This window comes from Babjeviella inositovora (assembly GCF_001661335.1).
Source record: "Babjeviella inositovora NRRL Y-12698 unplaced genomic scaffold BABINscaffold_1, whole genome shotgun sequence".
NCBI classification, from domain to species: domain Eukaryota; kingdom Fungi; phylum Ascomycota; class Pichiomycetes; order Serinales; genus Babjeviella; species Babjeviella inositovora.
The window spans coordinates 1,634,065-1,647,761 of NW_017566838.1; the positions used below are offsets into that span (position 1 = coordinate 1,634,065).

Sequence of the window (13,697 nt, forward strand, 5' to 3'; positions counted from 1 at the left end):
TCGCTTCAGAAAAAAAAGCGCCCCACAGGAACGAATCGATGGAAATAAATTAGTATAACGAACGAACTAATACGATGATAGCTGAAGAAGCATGTAGGAGACATGGATAGAAACTCCAACCAAAAAAGGTTGTCCTTCAAACAGCAGGGTGAAAGGGTTCGGAATGCCAGCTCCAGTATCTCTTTTCACACAAGAGAGGCTATTTGGGAGAGCTAGCAATATTCAATATTTACCACGGAAGTAGAGTCAAGCATAATTTTACTATCTAACAGCAGGTCAAACAGTATAATATAGCTATTTCTAATTCTAAAGCCAAGGAAGCAAGGAGTAAAATACAAAGGCTGAAGCACGGACGGAACAATTGCCGTAGTTTTTGTCAACAGGCTAAGTAATAGAAGGAAACGATAAAACTCAATCAGAACAGCTGCCTCAGTGATATCTACCAATAGACTAAGTGATAGAAGGAGATGGGAGAGATCAACCAGATCTTAGCCACCCAGGCAGCAACAAACCTTTCATCTAATCACATTCACAAATTTTAAATTGACTTGACTTCCAACCGTAAACGTCATATAGATACGAATTATGGTACAAATATTCGAAGTTACCCTCATCAATATAGCCTCTGCGACGGGCACTAGTCAAATATAGAACCATTTATACTGCCTCCCGCACACAAATGGCATTATATATAAGCAAACAGTACCATCCCTTTTCTCAGACGAACCTGACGCAACTTCTCGAGGGATACTTCCAAAGAATAGCTTTAGCAGTTCATATTGAATCCAGCAAAATTCATTATTTAACGACTCTTGATCAGATAGAAGCCATATTTTTATCTCAAGGCAAAGTTGGTTCTATTATCTCGCTGAACGGAGCACAATAAATAATGTATCTAATGAGTACTTCGTCTCGAGCTCAACGTGAAATCTTATTAATAACTATTAGCATATTACTGAGCTCCTATATAACCCAGAAGAGAACTCTTTGTATTGATAAAGGTATATTTCCTAGAGCCCATCTGATAGTTCTCAATGAGATATAAAAGTGGTACTTAAACAATACTGAACAGTTTCAACAAAAGGCTAAGGCAAAAGTGTTTTGTATAAGCAACACTGGTGTATCGTTAAAGAAAAGTGGTATCGCTACAGACTGGCAGCTAAAGCTGATGTTTGACGAATTTTATACTTTTAGCATATCTATCCTATTCATACCCTACAACAATTTCAGACCAACAAACTGACAGTCCATATGCAGAGTATTTTTCATTTCAGAAAGACATTGTAGGAACTATACATCCCTCCAGTCTCTCACCTTGTACTTCTTTTCATTGCCTCAATCCTCTATACAATACCAGTGCAGAATGTTTTTCCTCAGCTAACTTCAATGCAGTGATCTCGTCACTTCCAATTGCCATCAATTAACTGTTGAGAAACAGTCATGGTACACCAATAGATCTCGAAATTGTCACCGGAACCTTCAGATACGCTTTAACACTGATATTTAGTGGTATTGATATCTCTGTACAGCATTTGCAACAAGGATTGAGTTTTTAATATACAGAGTAGGTGCTTAGCAATAGATACTTATAACGTTTACTGTTCATGTAGCTGATTATAATAGGGCAAATGTTATAAAATAGCGACAAACGCCAGATATTGTGTGCCCAAAACGTGCCAATAAAAATAAGTATAAAAAGAGAGGTGAGAGAATGAGCAACTATTGGTCCATATGGAATTAAGCCTCTCAACTGCGACCAATATCGTACACTAATGCAGTTCCACCACGAATTTAGAAGCATATGTATTGTAAAATGCCTCACTCCAACGACTTCAGTTCTCTAAATTTTGGAAGTTATTCATACCAATGTTGAGCTTGACAGTCCTTCCTTCCATGAGACAAAATACGATAAATACTATTGAAACAACAATATGTCCGCTACCAAAGGCCTAAGAAGTGTAAAAATTACCCATGCACTCTTTTATTACCGACTATATTTGCAGCTGCAATACATATGCTCGAAAAAACAATCATTTAGCTTCTACGACTATAAGGTTTATCGAATGGTGACACCTGGAGCTTTGCTCAGATTGTAAACTTACGTAGTGATTGGAGCAAAAATGGTACACTGGATTAATATAGTATTTGATGTCCATTTACCTAATTGTAATTGGGGATGCGGTATCTCTCCTGCGACACTACTCTATAGGATGGAATAATCCTTGAGCAGATTTGGCTAAGCTGTAGTTCACATGAGCCTATGGCACAAAACATAACAATCCTCACTAAAATCAATAAGTATCGCTCTAAAACCTCATGATATAGTTGGTTCATACCTACAGCCATCTAGTCCTTGGATAGATGGTGCCAAAGTCACAGGCAATAATTCCTTACTTTAAACATCACAACTTGGTTTATGAGGATGATTGTAAGTACGACTTCTTTGACAAATATATAACAATCATTAGTGCTTTTACAATCTACAATGGAAAGGCTCAGTAAATTCAGCTATAAAGATTGCATCACTTCTAGACTACCTACGTAGCTTATAATCAATCGGCAAAAATTATGTTTACTATCTCTACCATATGACACCATAAATACGCCTAACCAATTTTCTACGAGTAGATAATTTTAATATAAAATCATATGCCATAGCCATTCTCTTGATCTCGGTAGCGGTATTGGTCTAAAAAGCTACCAAAAGGTATTATTTCACTCGACAAGATGAGGTATATCGATGAGATGTAGTCGAAACGGTGTTGCTATAAGGTAATATTGCTCATATCAAGCGTTGTGTGCCGATCTATGGTAGCTATAATCCTTGTCCCAGAAGTCCGAGTATGGCATCTGTCTATAAACGATGTTTCAGCAATTACTCCAACTCATGGTTGCAAAATAAATTTAGCTTAATAATTTTCTAATGTTATCTAATGCATTTCTTATGTTATCAGGATTCATCAACGGACAAAGAAATGAAACAGATAAGTGACGTTCAATACCGACTTGTGTCTCAGGATAGCTTCCGGTCCTACAAATTCGACCATGCCGCTTTGAGTGCCATACCATGACTCATCTTTTGTGTGATGTGTTGGAGATAAAGCTTGAGATCACAACTAGACGGGACAAAGATGAATCTTACCCATTTAGCTTCAAAGTAGCTCCAGATACCCGTTAATCAATCATACTTCACTACTTGTAGTTATCTAAATTGCAATATATAAAGAATAATATCGAGAGTTTGATCTAAATCGATCGTCGATCCATGGAATATTCATTGAGAGCAGCTTAGTCAAGAAATGCTAGTCGAATTGTTTGTATGAGGTTAGTACAATCATCTCATATAAAAGAAATTACAATTACTCACATATAGGGTATGTTACAACATATGTACATAGCTGGGGCTGGTAAGCAAACATACTTTCCTCAGTGATATATGGTTGATGTAGCAGGGTGTATTGTGTGGGTGTATGAGATAGATATGGCGGTCAATCAAATATATATCAAGTTGTAGTATGTCAATCAGGATATTGTATTGCATCAGGTATCCTATTAGTTTGAAGAGTATCCGTTAATAAAGCAATCTAAACTCTTGTTTCAACAAATATTATTGTCATAGATAGCACTGAAATGAATATAATTCAATAATTGCTTTTTCTGTAACTATATACTATAAGTTTTTGGATGATGCGATTTTTGACTCCCGGGATATATGTAAAATAGTTTTTTCTATGTGTTAGAAACATAGCCAACAATTACGAATAATTTTAGAGGTACCAGGGCGGACAAAACATCTCAGTAGGTCTGTCTAACAGTAAAGAATCACCATAGGTAATCTAGTTATAGGACGTATTCATTACTGTCGATACTCCAGTGAATACTTTGACTCTTAATGCTCTAGGTTTCGACTTCACTGCTTATAGTCTGCAATTTCTGTAGCGGTATTCCTATAGGTTCTCTACCAAGATACACCATTTGCAACAAACTCTTCCTGCTTCATACAAGGTCTTAAATATCGTATATGTCTTAAAACTACATGAAGGTTGAATATGAATTGAAAGTTCTGTGAGAATATTACAAATTCCTGTCAGAGTCAACGGGCGACTAAGTAGGTAACATTTGCAGCTTCCATAGACATTAGTACCAATGCCTATGAATGTCTTGCTAGGCCACCTTTAGATTGATATCCTTCCTTTGATACATGACTCTAAAGTTTTTGATACCGCTGAGTGGAAATTAATGAAGTATATGCTGGATCATCTTATCTTCTTTACTGCAAAATCTCTGTCTTGTACGCCCCAATCGAACAGATTGAGTTTCTTCAACCATTGGTTTGTGTCGTCGTTAAATATCTGTAGTTTCCTAATACAATGATAGACAATTATGGTGTTTAGTAGGTGGGTGAAACTTGTCGTAGCCATAACGCTTTTACATATTCTCATGATTTATTACTCAATACCACTGAATTCCAAGTTTGGGAGCTTTTAATAGAAATGACTCTCTATTGAACTGTTCATTCTTTTTTCAGGTTGGGATGCTATTTGTTCTACAGCCCTATTTCAAATTGTAGGAATGAACTATAATTAACGCCTGTATTTAGTTTTGTGTAATTGATTGTTCGTTATATGAATGAGTAGACTGAGTACAAGTATAATAAGACGCCTACCGAAATCTATGGAAACATGTTACGAGTAAGTTGGAGAAGTGATACTATATATAATTCTAGGTTTTGTTTGTATCATTGAATAGAATTGTACTCGTTATTTCTGATGATTTTTATAGATGGATAGGAGGGTTCGATGTCTCTTCCGGAACACTTATTTTGAAGCAGCCGAGGAGAGGAGAAATAAAATATACATTTCCTGGGTTAATTACGTTCATTTTATTGTGGGATCGTCTCTGGTTAGTGTATCAGCTCCATGAACTCTTGAGTTACCCACTAAGATACTTTATTCCGGCAACAGGTACAACCTTGGGATATTTCTTAATTATCTCGTTAGTATACGCATGCTGCCGGAAATGTATAAGCCTTCAGAGTACTCGAGGTGTATCCTTGGAGTATGAAGTTAGACTTCCTTTTTTTCTTTTTATGTTCTTACGGCTTATCTATCCATATTTTCAGCTGATACGGTCTGTAAAAATCATAGGGTAGGTTCTTACACACAGCATTTTCCGATTGTATTTCAGACCTCGTTACTAAATTGTTTTATTCACGGCAGATCACGAAAGACGCTAATTACCCTCACTCACATTTAGTATAGTGTCCTCTGGATTATCCAATGTGCTCTGTGGTCATTATTTGTCACTGTTGATTGTGCTGCGTTGGTCAGAAGTCAGTAGATGGCATCTAAGCATAGAATCGCACATTCCTGACAGAGAGAGCTCTTCATATATCTTTTAATGATGTATTTTTCACGTACATTAAGTTGCACCTCGAGCTATAATAACCAGAAGCTACTAGCTTTACTTGCCTCTCTGTATTTTGCTTATTTGGACTTTTGTCGTTGTATGTAGTAGTTTCTTTACTCATTTCTGAAATTGAAATTTATCAGGAAGTTTCCACTCATCAATTCGTCAGAAAAAGTATAGTATTCCCTTGATATCCTTCTTTGTTGGTGCGGAACTAATTTTTCTTGAAAGTGGCAACAAATACATTTATGTGAAGTGGATAAGGTATGTTATAGTCAATTATCCCCTTTTTATGCCAATTTTCCTAAATTAGATTTTTGTTACGTTAGATGCTCAGAACTAGAAAGCTCCTTGAATTTATAAGCATTAACTCGTTAGATACACCTGGGGGCGAGCGTAGATTGTTTCCTACTCAGTGAACCTATTATGAATCATATTCTCTAACATCCAATTGTTTTATTTTTGATAGTCTTTTTATATCAGTTGAAATACCTACTGCTCCAGCCTATGTGGTCTCTAGGGCTTTAGAATTTCCAGTCGCTTATATTATGGCTATGCCATGTTTGCGCCCAGTTGATATCTTGTGGTGCCCATTGTATATTATTTCTATATGTCGCATGGCAAAAATATTCCTTACAGAGGGTAAGCAGGATAAATTTTGGATCAGCTTTTCGCTGGATAGCAGACTCTTACGATCAGTCGCTCTTTCTCAGTCAAGTTTTATTGAAAGTTCCTTCTGTATCATATGCTACACTTCACTATACTGGGGGCTACTCTTTTTTTTCTCTTTTATGTCGAACCCTTAATTAAGCTTGAATAAACGTTGAGGTGTATTTTGGGTTTACCCTACTGGGGATATAAGCCTTTTAATTGATCCTTGGCTTCCACTAAGATTTGGAGTTTGTCAGATTTGACGGGACTATCGATGCTTCATACATGAATCTATAATGAAAAATGAGACGATAGTATTAACGGTGTGTTTTTCTACATTTTTACCCCTCGGTTGGGAATATTCTTGACAACCTTTACATTCTATCTTTCCTTAGTACTTTTTTTGCTCCTCAGTGAATATTCACACGTACCTGGGTACCACCTCATCGACTTTATTTTGCACCTTTTTTTTAATTTCTTCCCCTCAACTAGTACAGTACCGTAACTTTAGATCAGTAACCTTTCTTCTGATATAGTCTATTCAACATGGGCACAGTATTGATACATTTTTATGAACCTGCAATAAGCGTGGACAACTTGTCAAACGTTTACAATCCTCCATAAATCGGCAAAATGATATGCGTCAAAGTAGGGTAGTCGTGTCGCTTGAGCATGTATGCCTCCATCTTGGTAGAAATTGACCTTGGTGACCTTGTATTGCTCGATATTCATCAGTCCTTGACTGAGAACCAACTCCTCGTCGATGTTTTGGTTGGCAATGCCATGTTTACCTTTTAATAATCCTGTTGTCAAGTCCTTGACAAGAGATCAGAATTTTACGCTAAGATCTACCTATTTTCAGCTAGGAACCAGACTTTACTTGTAGCTGGGTCTAACCTCTAACACAATGATTCGAAGGTTTCATTTTCGGAGAACCCGAGTGTGAATACCTCGTATAACTCCGACCAGCTCGTTATTGGCTACTTCTATTAGACGCTACTATTAGGAACGATGTTGATAAACTGCCCTCTACCAAGTATAATTTACCTGTAACGCCTATTAATGCGGACCAGAGGATTCAGTAAGGTTCATGTTCTCTGATTTTTATGACCCTTTGTCTCTGAACTTCTACGGTCCACGCTCCCAAGATAGAGATTATCATTTACTCGCCGAATGAGAAGGGAAGTGGTAAGTTTGAGGGTCACAGTGCTGGGAAAACAGTACATATGTGTCTCTACGAATGCCTGCCGTTCGTTACTTTCAGAAAACGTCTACAGAGGCCAGACCTATAGCGCCTTTCTTCTCGGGTGTCACTGTGTGCTTCCGCCAGGTACAGTCTTCTTAGGATCCTAAGGTACAGCGGCTCGGTGCGGTAAATAGAAGAGCCTATGAAACGTATATCTCTCTCTGGCTGTACTGGCTCTGAGTTTTAATCAACTCCCCTAGACGGAGTTCTCTCAACTTTCCTGTTGAGTAAGCCCAAATATAGGTTGTGAGTAATATTGACGCAAACCATTTTGAGCCTAGAAGATTCCGTTTCCGGTATGCTAACGGTTGTAGCGCTTCTATGGACGGTGGAAGAGATTTTGACTCCACAAATGATTCCCTCTTCATGCAGATACCAGGCAAGTGTATTTCACAGTGTGGGTGAAGGACTTGAACTTTTAAGGTTACTAACCCACTTCACCTGCGTGACTGGCCCATAGTACAAGGAGGAACGGTGGCCGAACTTGACATATCTTTACTAGGGGTAAAAGTAACACTATAGAGTGTGGGGGACACTCCGGTATATACTAAGGTGAATATTTTAGGGCGGATGCTACTATCATGGACATAGAGGGTTCCAGATGTAACTATAATGATCAATGTACGTGGATAGACGGAAATGAAACGTAGTAGATGCCTGAAGTCATACGCCGTATACTAGAAAATTCTGTGTTGTATAAAATTCTTGAGATGTTATTGTAGACATTATAAAGCAACGCTGAAATCTTTATCCTGATATTCATCTAATGCGCAAAACCTATCATTCAGAATGATGATGCGTAAAATTCCTGCTTTACTAAGGTATACCCATTCAGTAGCTCAATATTGGTTTAAAAATCAATTAAGGATACCCGCTTGAGCCTTCATTCTTGCATTTTTACGCCTGGGATTAAGGTGTTTACACTATCCTTTTTAGTGGTGTTTGAAAGCTCACCCGCTGCGATTCTTATACAAGCTGCCCTGAATTCAACGGAATGTAAAATTCACCCTTTACTAATATTGGTATGGAGTACATCTTGGTAGAAATTATTTAGACTTGTGGTGCAGAGGCATCCGAGACGGCCCACACCGACGAGGTTTTCCCGCGTTTTGGCTCCCAAGTAAAGATCTTCAATCCTTAGCCATTTCGCGAAACATGGGACAGAAATTAGTCCTGTTACACAAGCCATGAATAAAACCGTGGATAAAACCGCTTCTAGGGGCCCAAAAATATATAAGTGATCTTAGGACTAGGACGTTTGAACGATATGGCATCGTTTCCGTGCACCTCAAGTATAGTTTCAGGACTTGGTGGTTGCATACGAAGTCGTGTAGACACCATGAGTGGGTTACCCGCATGAAATGTTTCATTTTTCAGTTGATGCACGTAGTAATGAAATGACAAAAGTTTCGAGGCCCTTATAGCGACAACAGACACTAACATATACCCATCCCAGTCACTATGAGCTTTACCCTGCGCAGTATCAGAGCCGTCAAAGCTGTCAGATCCCTCTCCACCTCCGTCGCGTCTAGAAACGGTGCCGTCGCCCGCGAAGTCAAAGTCGTTTCATCCTGTCCAGCCGGCACTCCATTGAACCTCAAGTTCAAGAAGTCCGGTGCCGAGCCGGCTGCATTGGAAGACGCTGAGTACCCAGAATGGTTGTGGACCCTCTTGGACAAGGACGCTCAGAGAGCTGCCTTATCCGCCTCCGACCCGATCAAGCAGTACAGAAAGGACCAAAGAGCCAGAAACATCAAGAAGATCAAGGAGCAAAACTTTGCGGCTGAAATGAAGTAGGTTTCGTAACATGCATTATAGTGGAATTTCCATCCGCCCTCTTACCACCCACCTCCTCCCCAACGCTCTGTTGGCCTGTATATATATTGCACCTATGCTCAAAGAATGAGCCTACCTGCTACCAGTAGGGATTTACAGTATAACGAAATGAATCCGAAACATGTTTACCGCTGAGCCCCGTCCTCTTGTAGATTAAAGTGAGCGTGCTCCCCGCTAATAACATAGCGATGTGTGATACATGTGGTACTTAAGGTTGCCTCAAAAGAAGAGCCCAAACCGTGATACTGGTATGGCTTTACTTAATAAAGACAGCAAAATATTGAGGTATGCATTGAAAGTATGGCCTAGACACAACCAGTGTAAAGAGGTGTTACTAGGCTTGATGCAATAAGTGATGTGGTGTATCCAAAGGTGAAAGGGCATAGGTACCAACATCCGCTGCTACAACACACCCAATTTGGCTAGGAAATCTGGGCAGTAAGCCAGATCCCCCATGCTGAGGGTAGAGCTATAAGCTTAAGTATTTGGTTTTACGCGTGTCTATATGAACTCCAGGTCCTCGCTATGCTTCGGAGTGAGATCATAGCCCATAGACATATTTGAAATGACTATGGATTTCCTCAATCCCACTTCTGCATTCGAGTTAGCCCAAACCCGAGTAAGTGAGAATGGGATGGTCAGGGAAAGCACGAAGTCTGGAACTCTCTGCCCTTTCTAAGCGCTATCACCTTAGTGACCTACACAACTAAGCATTAAATTTCCTCGATGCCTCAAGTCTTAACACGAAACATCAAAATGGACATATGCCTTTCCTTTTATTGACCATATCTGCATGAAGTCATCGAGTAATGTAAGTGGTTGCATTGACGCATCCATATTAGGAAATTTTCTATGGCCTCCAACTTATACTCCACACACGTAGATAAGGGCCACTATATAAATCGGTAAAACCATATTTGAGGCTCAATTGGATTGTTTGACCTCAAAAAAATGCACTTTTTTCCGGGGTCGGTGAGAGGGTATAAATAGACCTGTATCCCAAGGCTTATGAGTTGGATATTTAACGATTCATTACACTAACAAATATCAACAATGCAACAACCTTTCATCCCAACCACTACCACCTCTGCCTCTCCTTCTGACAATGAAGACAACAAGGATAATAGAGATATTTTCCAATATCTCTCTCCACCGGTGTGTACCATTGCTTAAATGGGAGGTATTCCGAGAGATGTTGTTTTCTACGAGATGGTATTACTGTTATGATTTGCTCTATTCTTGGTAACAGCTCGCTTTTTTGTTAATGATGCTTAGACCAGGTATTTCATCTCTATATACCTTTTTCTGTGATCTTTCTCTCTTTTTTTTTTTTTTTTTTTTTTTTTTTTTTTTTAATATAAATTATCCATAATCAAGTAACTGACCCAATGCATGTATATGTCTCCCCTTGGGATTACCCATGATATACCATTTTCTTTTAAAACGTTTCAAGATTACTATAAACTTCCGAAAACATACCGATTATCTAAATTAATTCAAATTTTAAATTTTGAGTTGCATATTTCTCTTCGGAGAAACAGTTTTCTAGTTTTAATATATACATAACATGAGCAAACATACGGTTTCCATGACCCCGTAAATAAGCACATTCCAGCTGACAAAGTAGAGGAGCTTAGGGCTGAAGACCGACCAGATAAAGAGGTGGAACCGTAAGTTGATACAGGCGCCCACGAGCCCTACCGCTGCAACGGAATAGAACACAATGTAGATCAAGTTCCTGACCCAGAACTTGGCCCATTTCTGCGATGTTTGCTGGTGAGTGGTGGCGCTCTTTTCGAGCATCACATCCAACGAAGCAATTGCCCAGTAGACGGGACCGGCAAAATTCGAGAGAAACGTCAACACACCTACCAACGTCATGTTATAACTTTCCACCCCGTTGTACGCGTTCGAGAGGTCCACGGTGGCCAAGGAGTTGGTATTGCCCAACGAGAAGAAACTCAAGTATTGCATAATAAGTGTGAAAACGCTCACAAAGGCGGTACTGTGGAGCTGGTTCGAGCCATAAGCCGTATAGTAGCTGCTCAAGTCTGTGAACAAGTACTTGATCCCCATAAACACAAGGAACACTGGGATATTCTTGGTGGAAGTCTGGTTGATCAACACAATCGATACAATATTTGTGACATCACTCATAAACAACGCGTTGTCGGCGTTTGGCTGGGAGGCAAACACGACTCTGGTGAGTAAAGCCACAAACCCCATCTGAAATACGAGCTTGGCCAAGGGCACTAGCGAATCCACGGCATTCTCCATCCCCATCGAGTCCAAGATCCAGTTGACCAACGGCAGTAACTCTTTTGGGTAGGACTCGCCGTTCGCCACCACCTGGCACGCCTTGAACGTGAAGCCAAGGGAGCAGAGCATGAAAGGGAGCATGAACGCGATGACCGGATTGAGGATTCGTAAGGCACCCGTCCAGATGCGGAGCCCATACACCGTGTATGTCACGAGGATCAAGAACCACAAAAGGCTGGGGTTATTCGACAAGTACTCCCCAAGGGTGGAGGTGATGTATTTCTGGCCAGAATTATTCCACGACCTGAGAACTCGCACCGAGAGCAAGAGCAAGGTAAACCTGAACTTTTTGCGACGAATAAAGCCGGGACAGCTGTAGAAATACACAAAAAAGAAGAAGGTCGCGAACCACCACCAGAGCTGGTACTCTTCCTCGACCAAACTGCTACCGAATGATGACACGGCAAACACAAACGAGCCCCCAAGAATGCCAGCGCCAAAAAGCTTGGACTGCCAAAACTCGACCGCCAACAAGGCCACCGCAAGCACGGCAGAGAGCACAAGCAAACCAAACCCTCTATATATGTCAACATAGTTGTAGTTCGTGGCGGAAGAAGCCAAATGCGACTGCGACTTTTCTAAGAAAGCGTAGCAGCCATCTCTGCTACCCTCGGAGCACAGGAAGTACAACTGCTGGAAAGCTTCAACCTCCTCGTCCAGGCTGTCCAAAAGGCTTTCAACGCCAAACGAAGCCTCCACGAGCAACTTAATCTGCTCACAATTTTCAACGAGAACATCCTTCGCGTACTTTGGTGCCCATAAAGGCAAGAAGTCGGGGATAAACACCCCCAAGTTGTTCTTAGGAATCGGCACCTGCAAGAGCATTGAGAGTGTCGGCACCAAATCAATCTGCTGGACGCGCTTGTAGAACTCAAATCCGGGATTCTCAGCCACCGGAGCGATCTTAGATTTCTGCGAGCTAATCGGCTCGAGCTTTGGCGAGATAAATACCAACCCCGCAGAGGTCTCGCCGATGGAGGCCCCTCCGTGATTGCCGATTTCGTTCATGCCATGGTCGCCCGCCACCACCAACAAAGTCTCTGGGTGCTCTTCCACGTACCTGTAGAGCTGTTCAATCACCTGGTCCATTTCCTGCTGTTTTGGCTTCATAAACACCGACTTGGGGCCACCCTTGTGCCCAATATGGTCGAGCCCAAGGTAGTGCAAGATCATCGCGTCCCACTCGCCGCTGTTCACTGTGAGCTCATCGTTGAGGTGCCTCGTCACGTTGATGTCCACTTCGGTGAAGTCAGACACAAAAAAGCTGTTGGTGCCGTCCGTGCGGTGGAAGAACCTCGGAAAGAGCTTTAACCACGTGTCGTCGCCAAACATCTGGATGCGGAAACCGTTGTTGAAAAGCTGCTTGACCCAGCTATCCTGCTCTCCCAAGCTGGAGGACGTATCGTCTTCAGCCACATTAAGGATGGCGTCGAGGAAGTTGGGCGTGGATCCGGTAGTGAGCCCCTTCAAGCGTGGTAGCGTGACGGTAGGCGGAGTGGAGTGCGCGGTGAAGCCCAACGCATGGCCGGAATTGAGGAGCTGGTGCACAAACGACATGGACGAATCTTCCGAGAAGATAAAATCGCTGCGCATGGCATCCACCACCATGAAGATGAGCTTGGAGAACTGCGCGGGCGCGGCTGGGAGGTCTGTGTGGAAGAGCCCATCACCGGAGATTACCACTTTGCTGGGGAAGAATCCCTTGGCAAACAAAAGGAGACCCAGAAGCTGGAGCGCAAAGAGAATGGAGGCAGCCACCCATCGAGCTTTGACCATTACGTATTTTGTGGTTTAAGGATGAACAGGGTTGGAGAGAAAGGGAACTATAACACGTTTTAAAGATAGGGTGCAGGGTAACGCGTTAGTGGTTCCCACACGACAGTACAGACCTGAACTCCACGAGGGAGAGCCGTAGCTGTGGGGGGACATTTCCGACCAGAGGTACGGGCCATCTTTAACCGTGGTCCGGTAAGATGGTTGGTTTACGGGAAATACTGTACCTCCATAGATAGCCTAGGGGTCCTAAATTTTAGCCGACAAAATGCCTCGGCCTAACAGCTTCCGCTTAATCATACAGAGGGGGGTTTATAAATATCAGATATTCATTAGTGTATATAGATATGGACTCACCAAGGAGTCAAGAATTAAATCAGATAGTAAAGGAAATAAATTTCAATCAACTAGGGCTAATTTACTTCTTGGCACCAGCCTTGACAGCAGCCTTGGTAACCTTACC

General features: G+C 41.3%; 4 protein-coding genes across 4 annotated transcripts in view; 1 reads left to right on the forward strand and 3 right to left on the reverse strand.

Moving 5' to 3' along the window:
- Positions 1–8,117: 8,117 nt before the first annotated feature.
- BABINDRAFT_159378 (uncharacterized protein) lies at positions 8,118–8,536 on the reverse strand. Its single transcript, XM_019127622.1, has one exon. The coding sequence runs from the start codon at positions 8,493–8,495 to the stop codon at positions 8,310–8,312; it is 186 nt and encodes a 61-aa protein (XP_018988211.1). The 5' UTR covers positions 8,496–8,536; the 3' UTR covers positions 8,118–8,309.
- A 214-nt stretch (positions 8,537–8,750) lies between these two features.
- MRPL37 (mitochondrial 54S ribosomal protein mL54) lies at positions 8,751–9,279 on the forward strand. Its single transcript, XM_019127623.1, has one exon. The coding sequence runs from the start codon at positions 8,768–8,770 to the stop codon at positions 9,101–9,103; it is 336 nt and encodes a 111-aa protein (XP_018988212.1). The 5' UTR covers positions 8,751–8,767; the 3' UTR covers positions 9,104–9,279.
- A 1,341-nt stretch (positions 9,280–10,620) lies between these two features.
- GPI7 (mannose-ethanolamine phosphotransferase) lies at positions 10,621–13,391 on the reverse strand. The gene has a single exon (XM_019127624.1). The coding sequence runs from the start codon at positions 13,235–13,237 to the stop codon at positions 10,694–10,696; it is 2,544 nt and encodes an 847-aa protein (XP_018988213.1). The 5' UTR covers positions 13,238–13,391; the 3' UTR covers positions 10,621–10,693.
- A 24-nt stretch (positions 13,392–13,415) lies between these two features.
- Positions 13,416–13,697, reverse strand: part of BABINDRAFT_164616 (uncharacterized protein) — a gene marked incomplete at both ends in the record, with an annotated part of 1,650 nt that continues 1,368 nt past the window's right edge. Inside the window, one exon of the mRNA XM_019130270.1 lies at positions 13,416–13,455. Coding sequence (XP_018988214.1) covers positions 13,416–13,455 — 40 coding nt within the window. The remainder of the gene's footprint in view (positions 13,456–13,697) is intronic.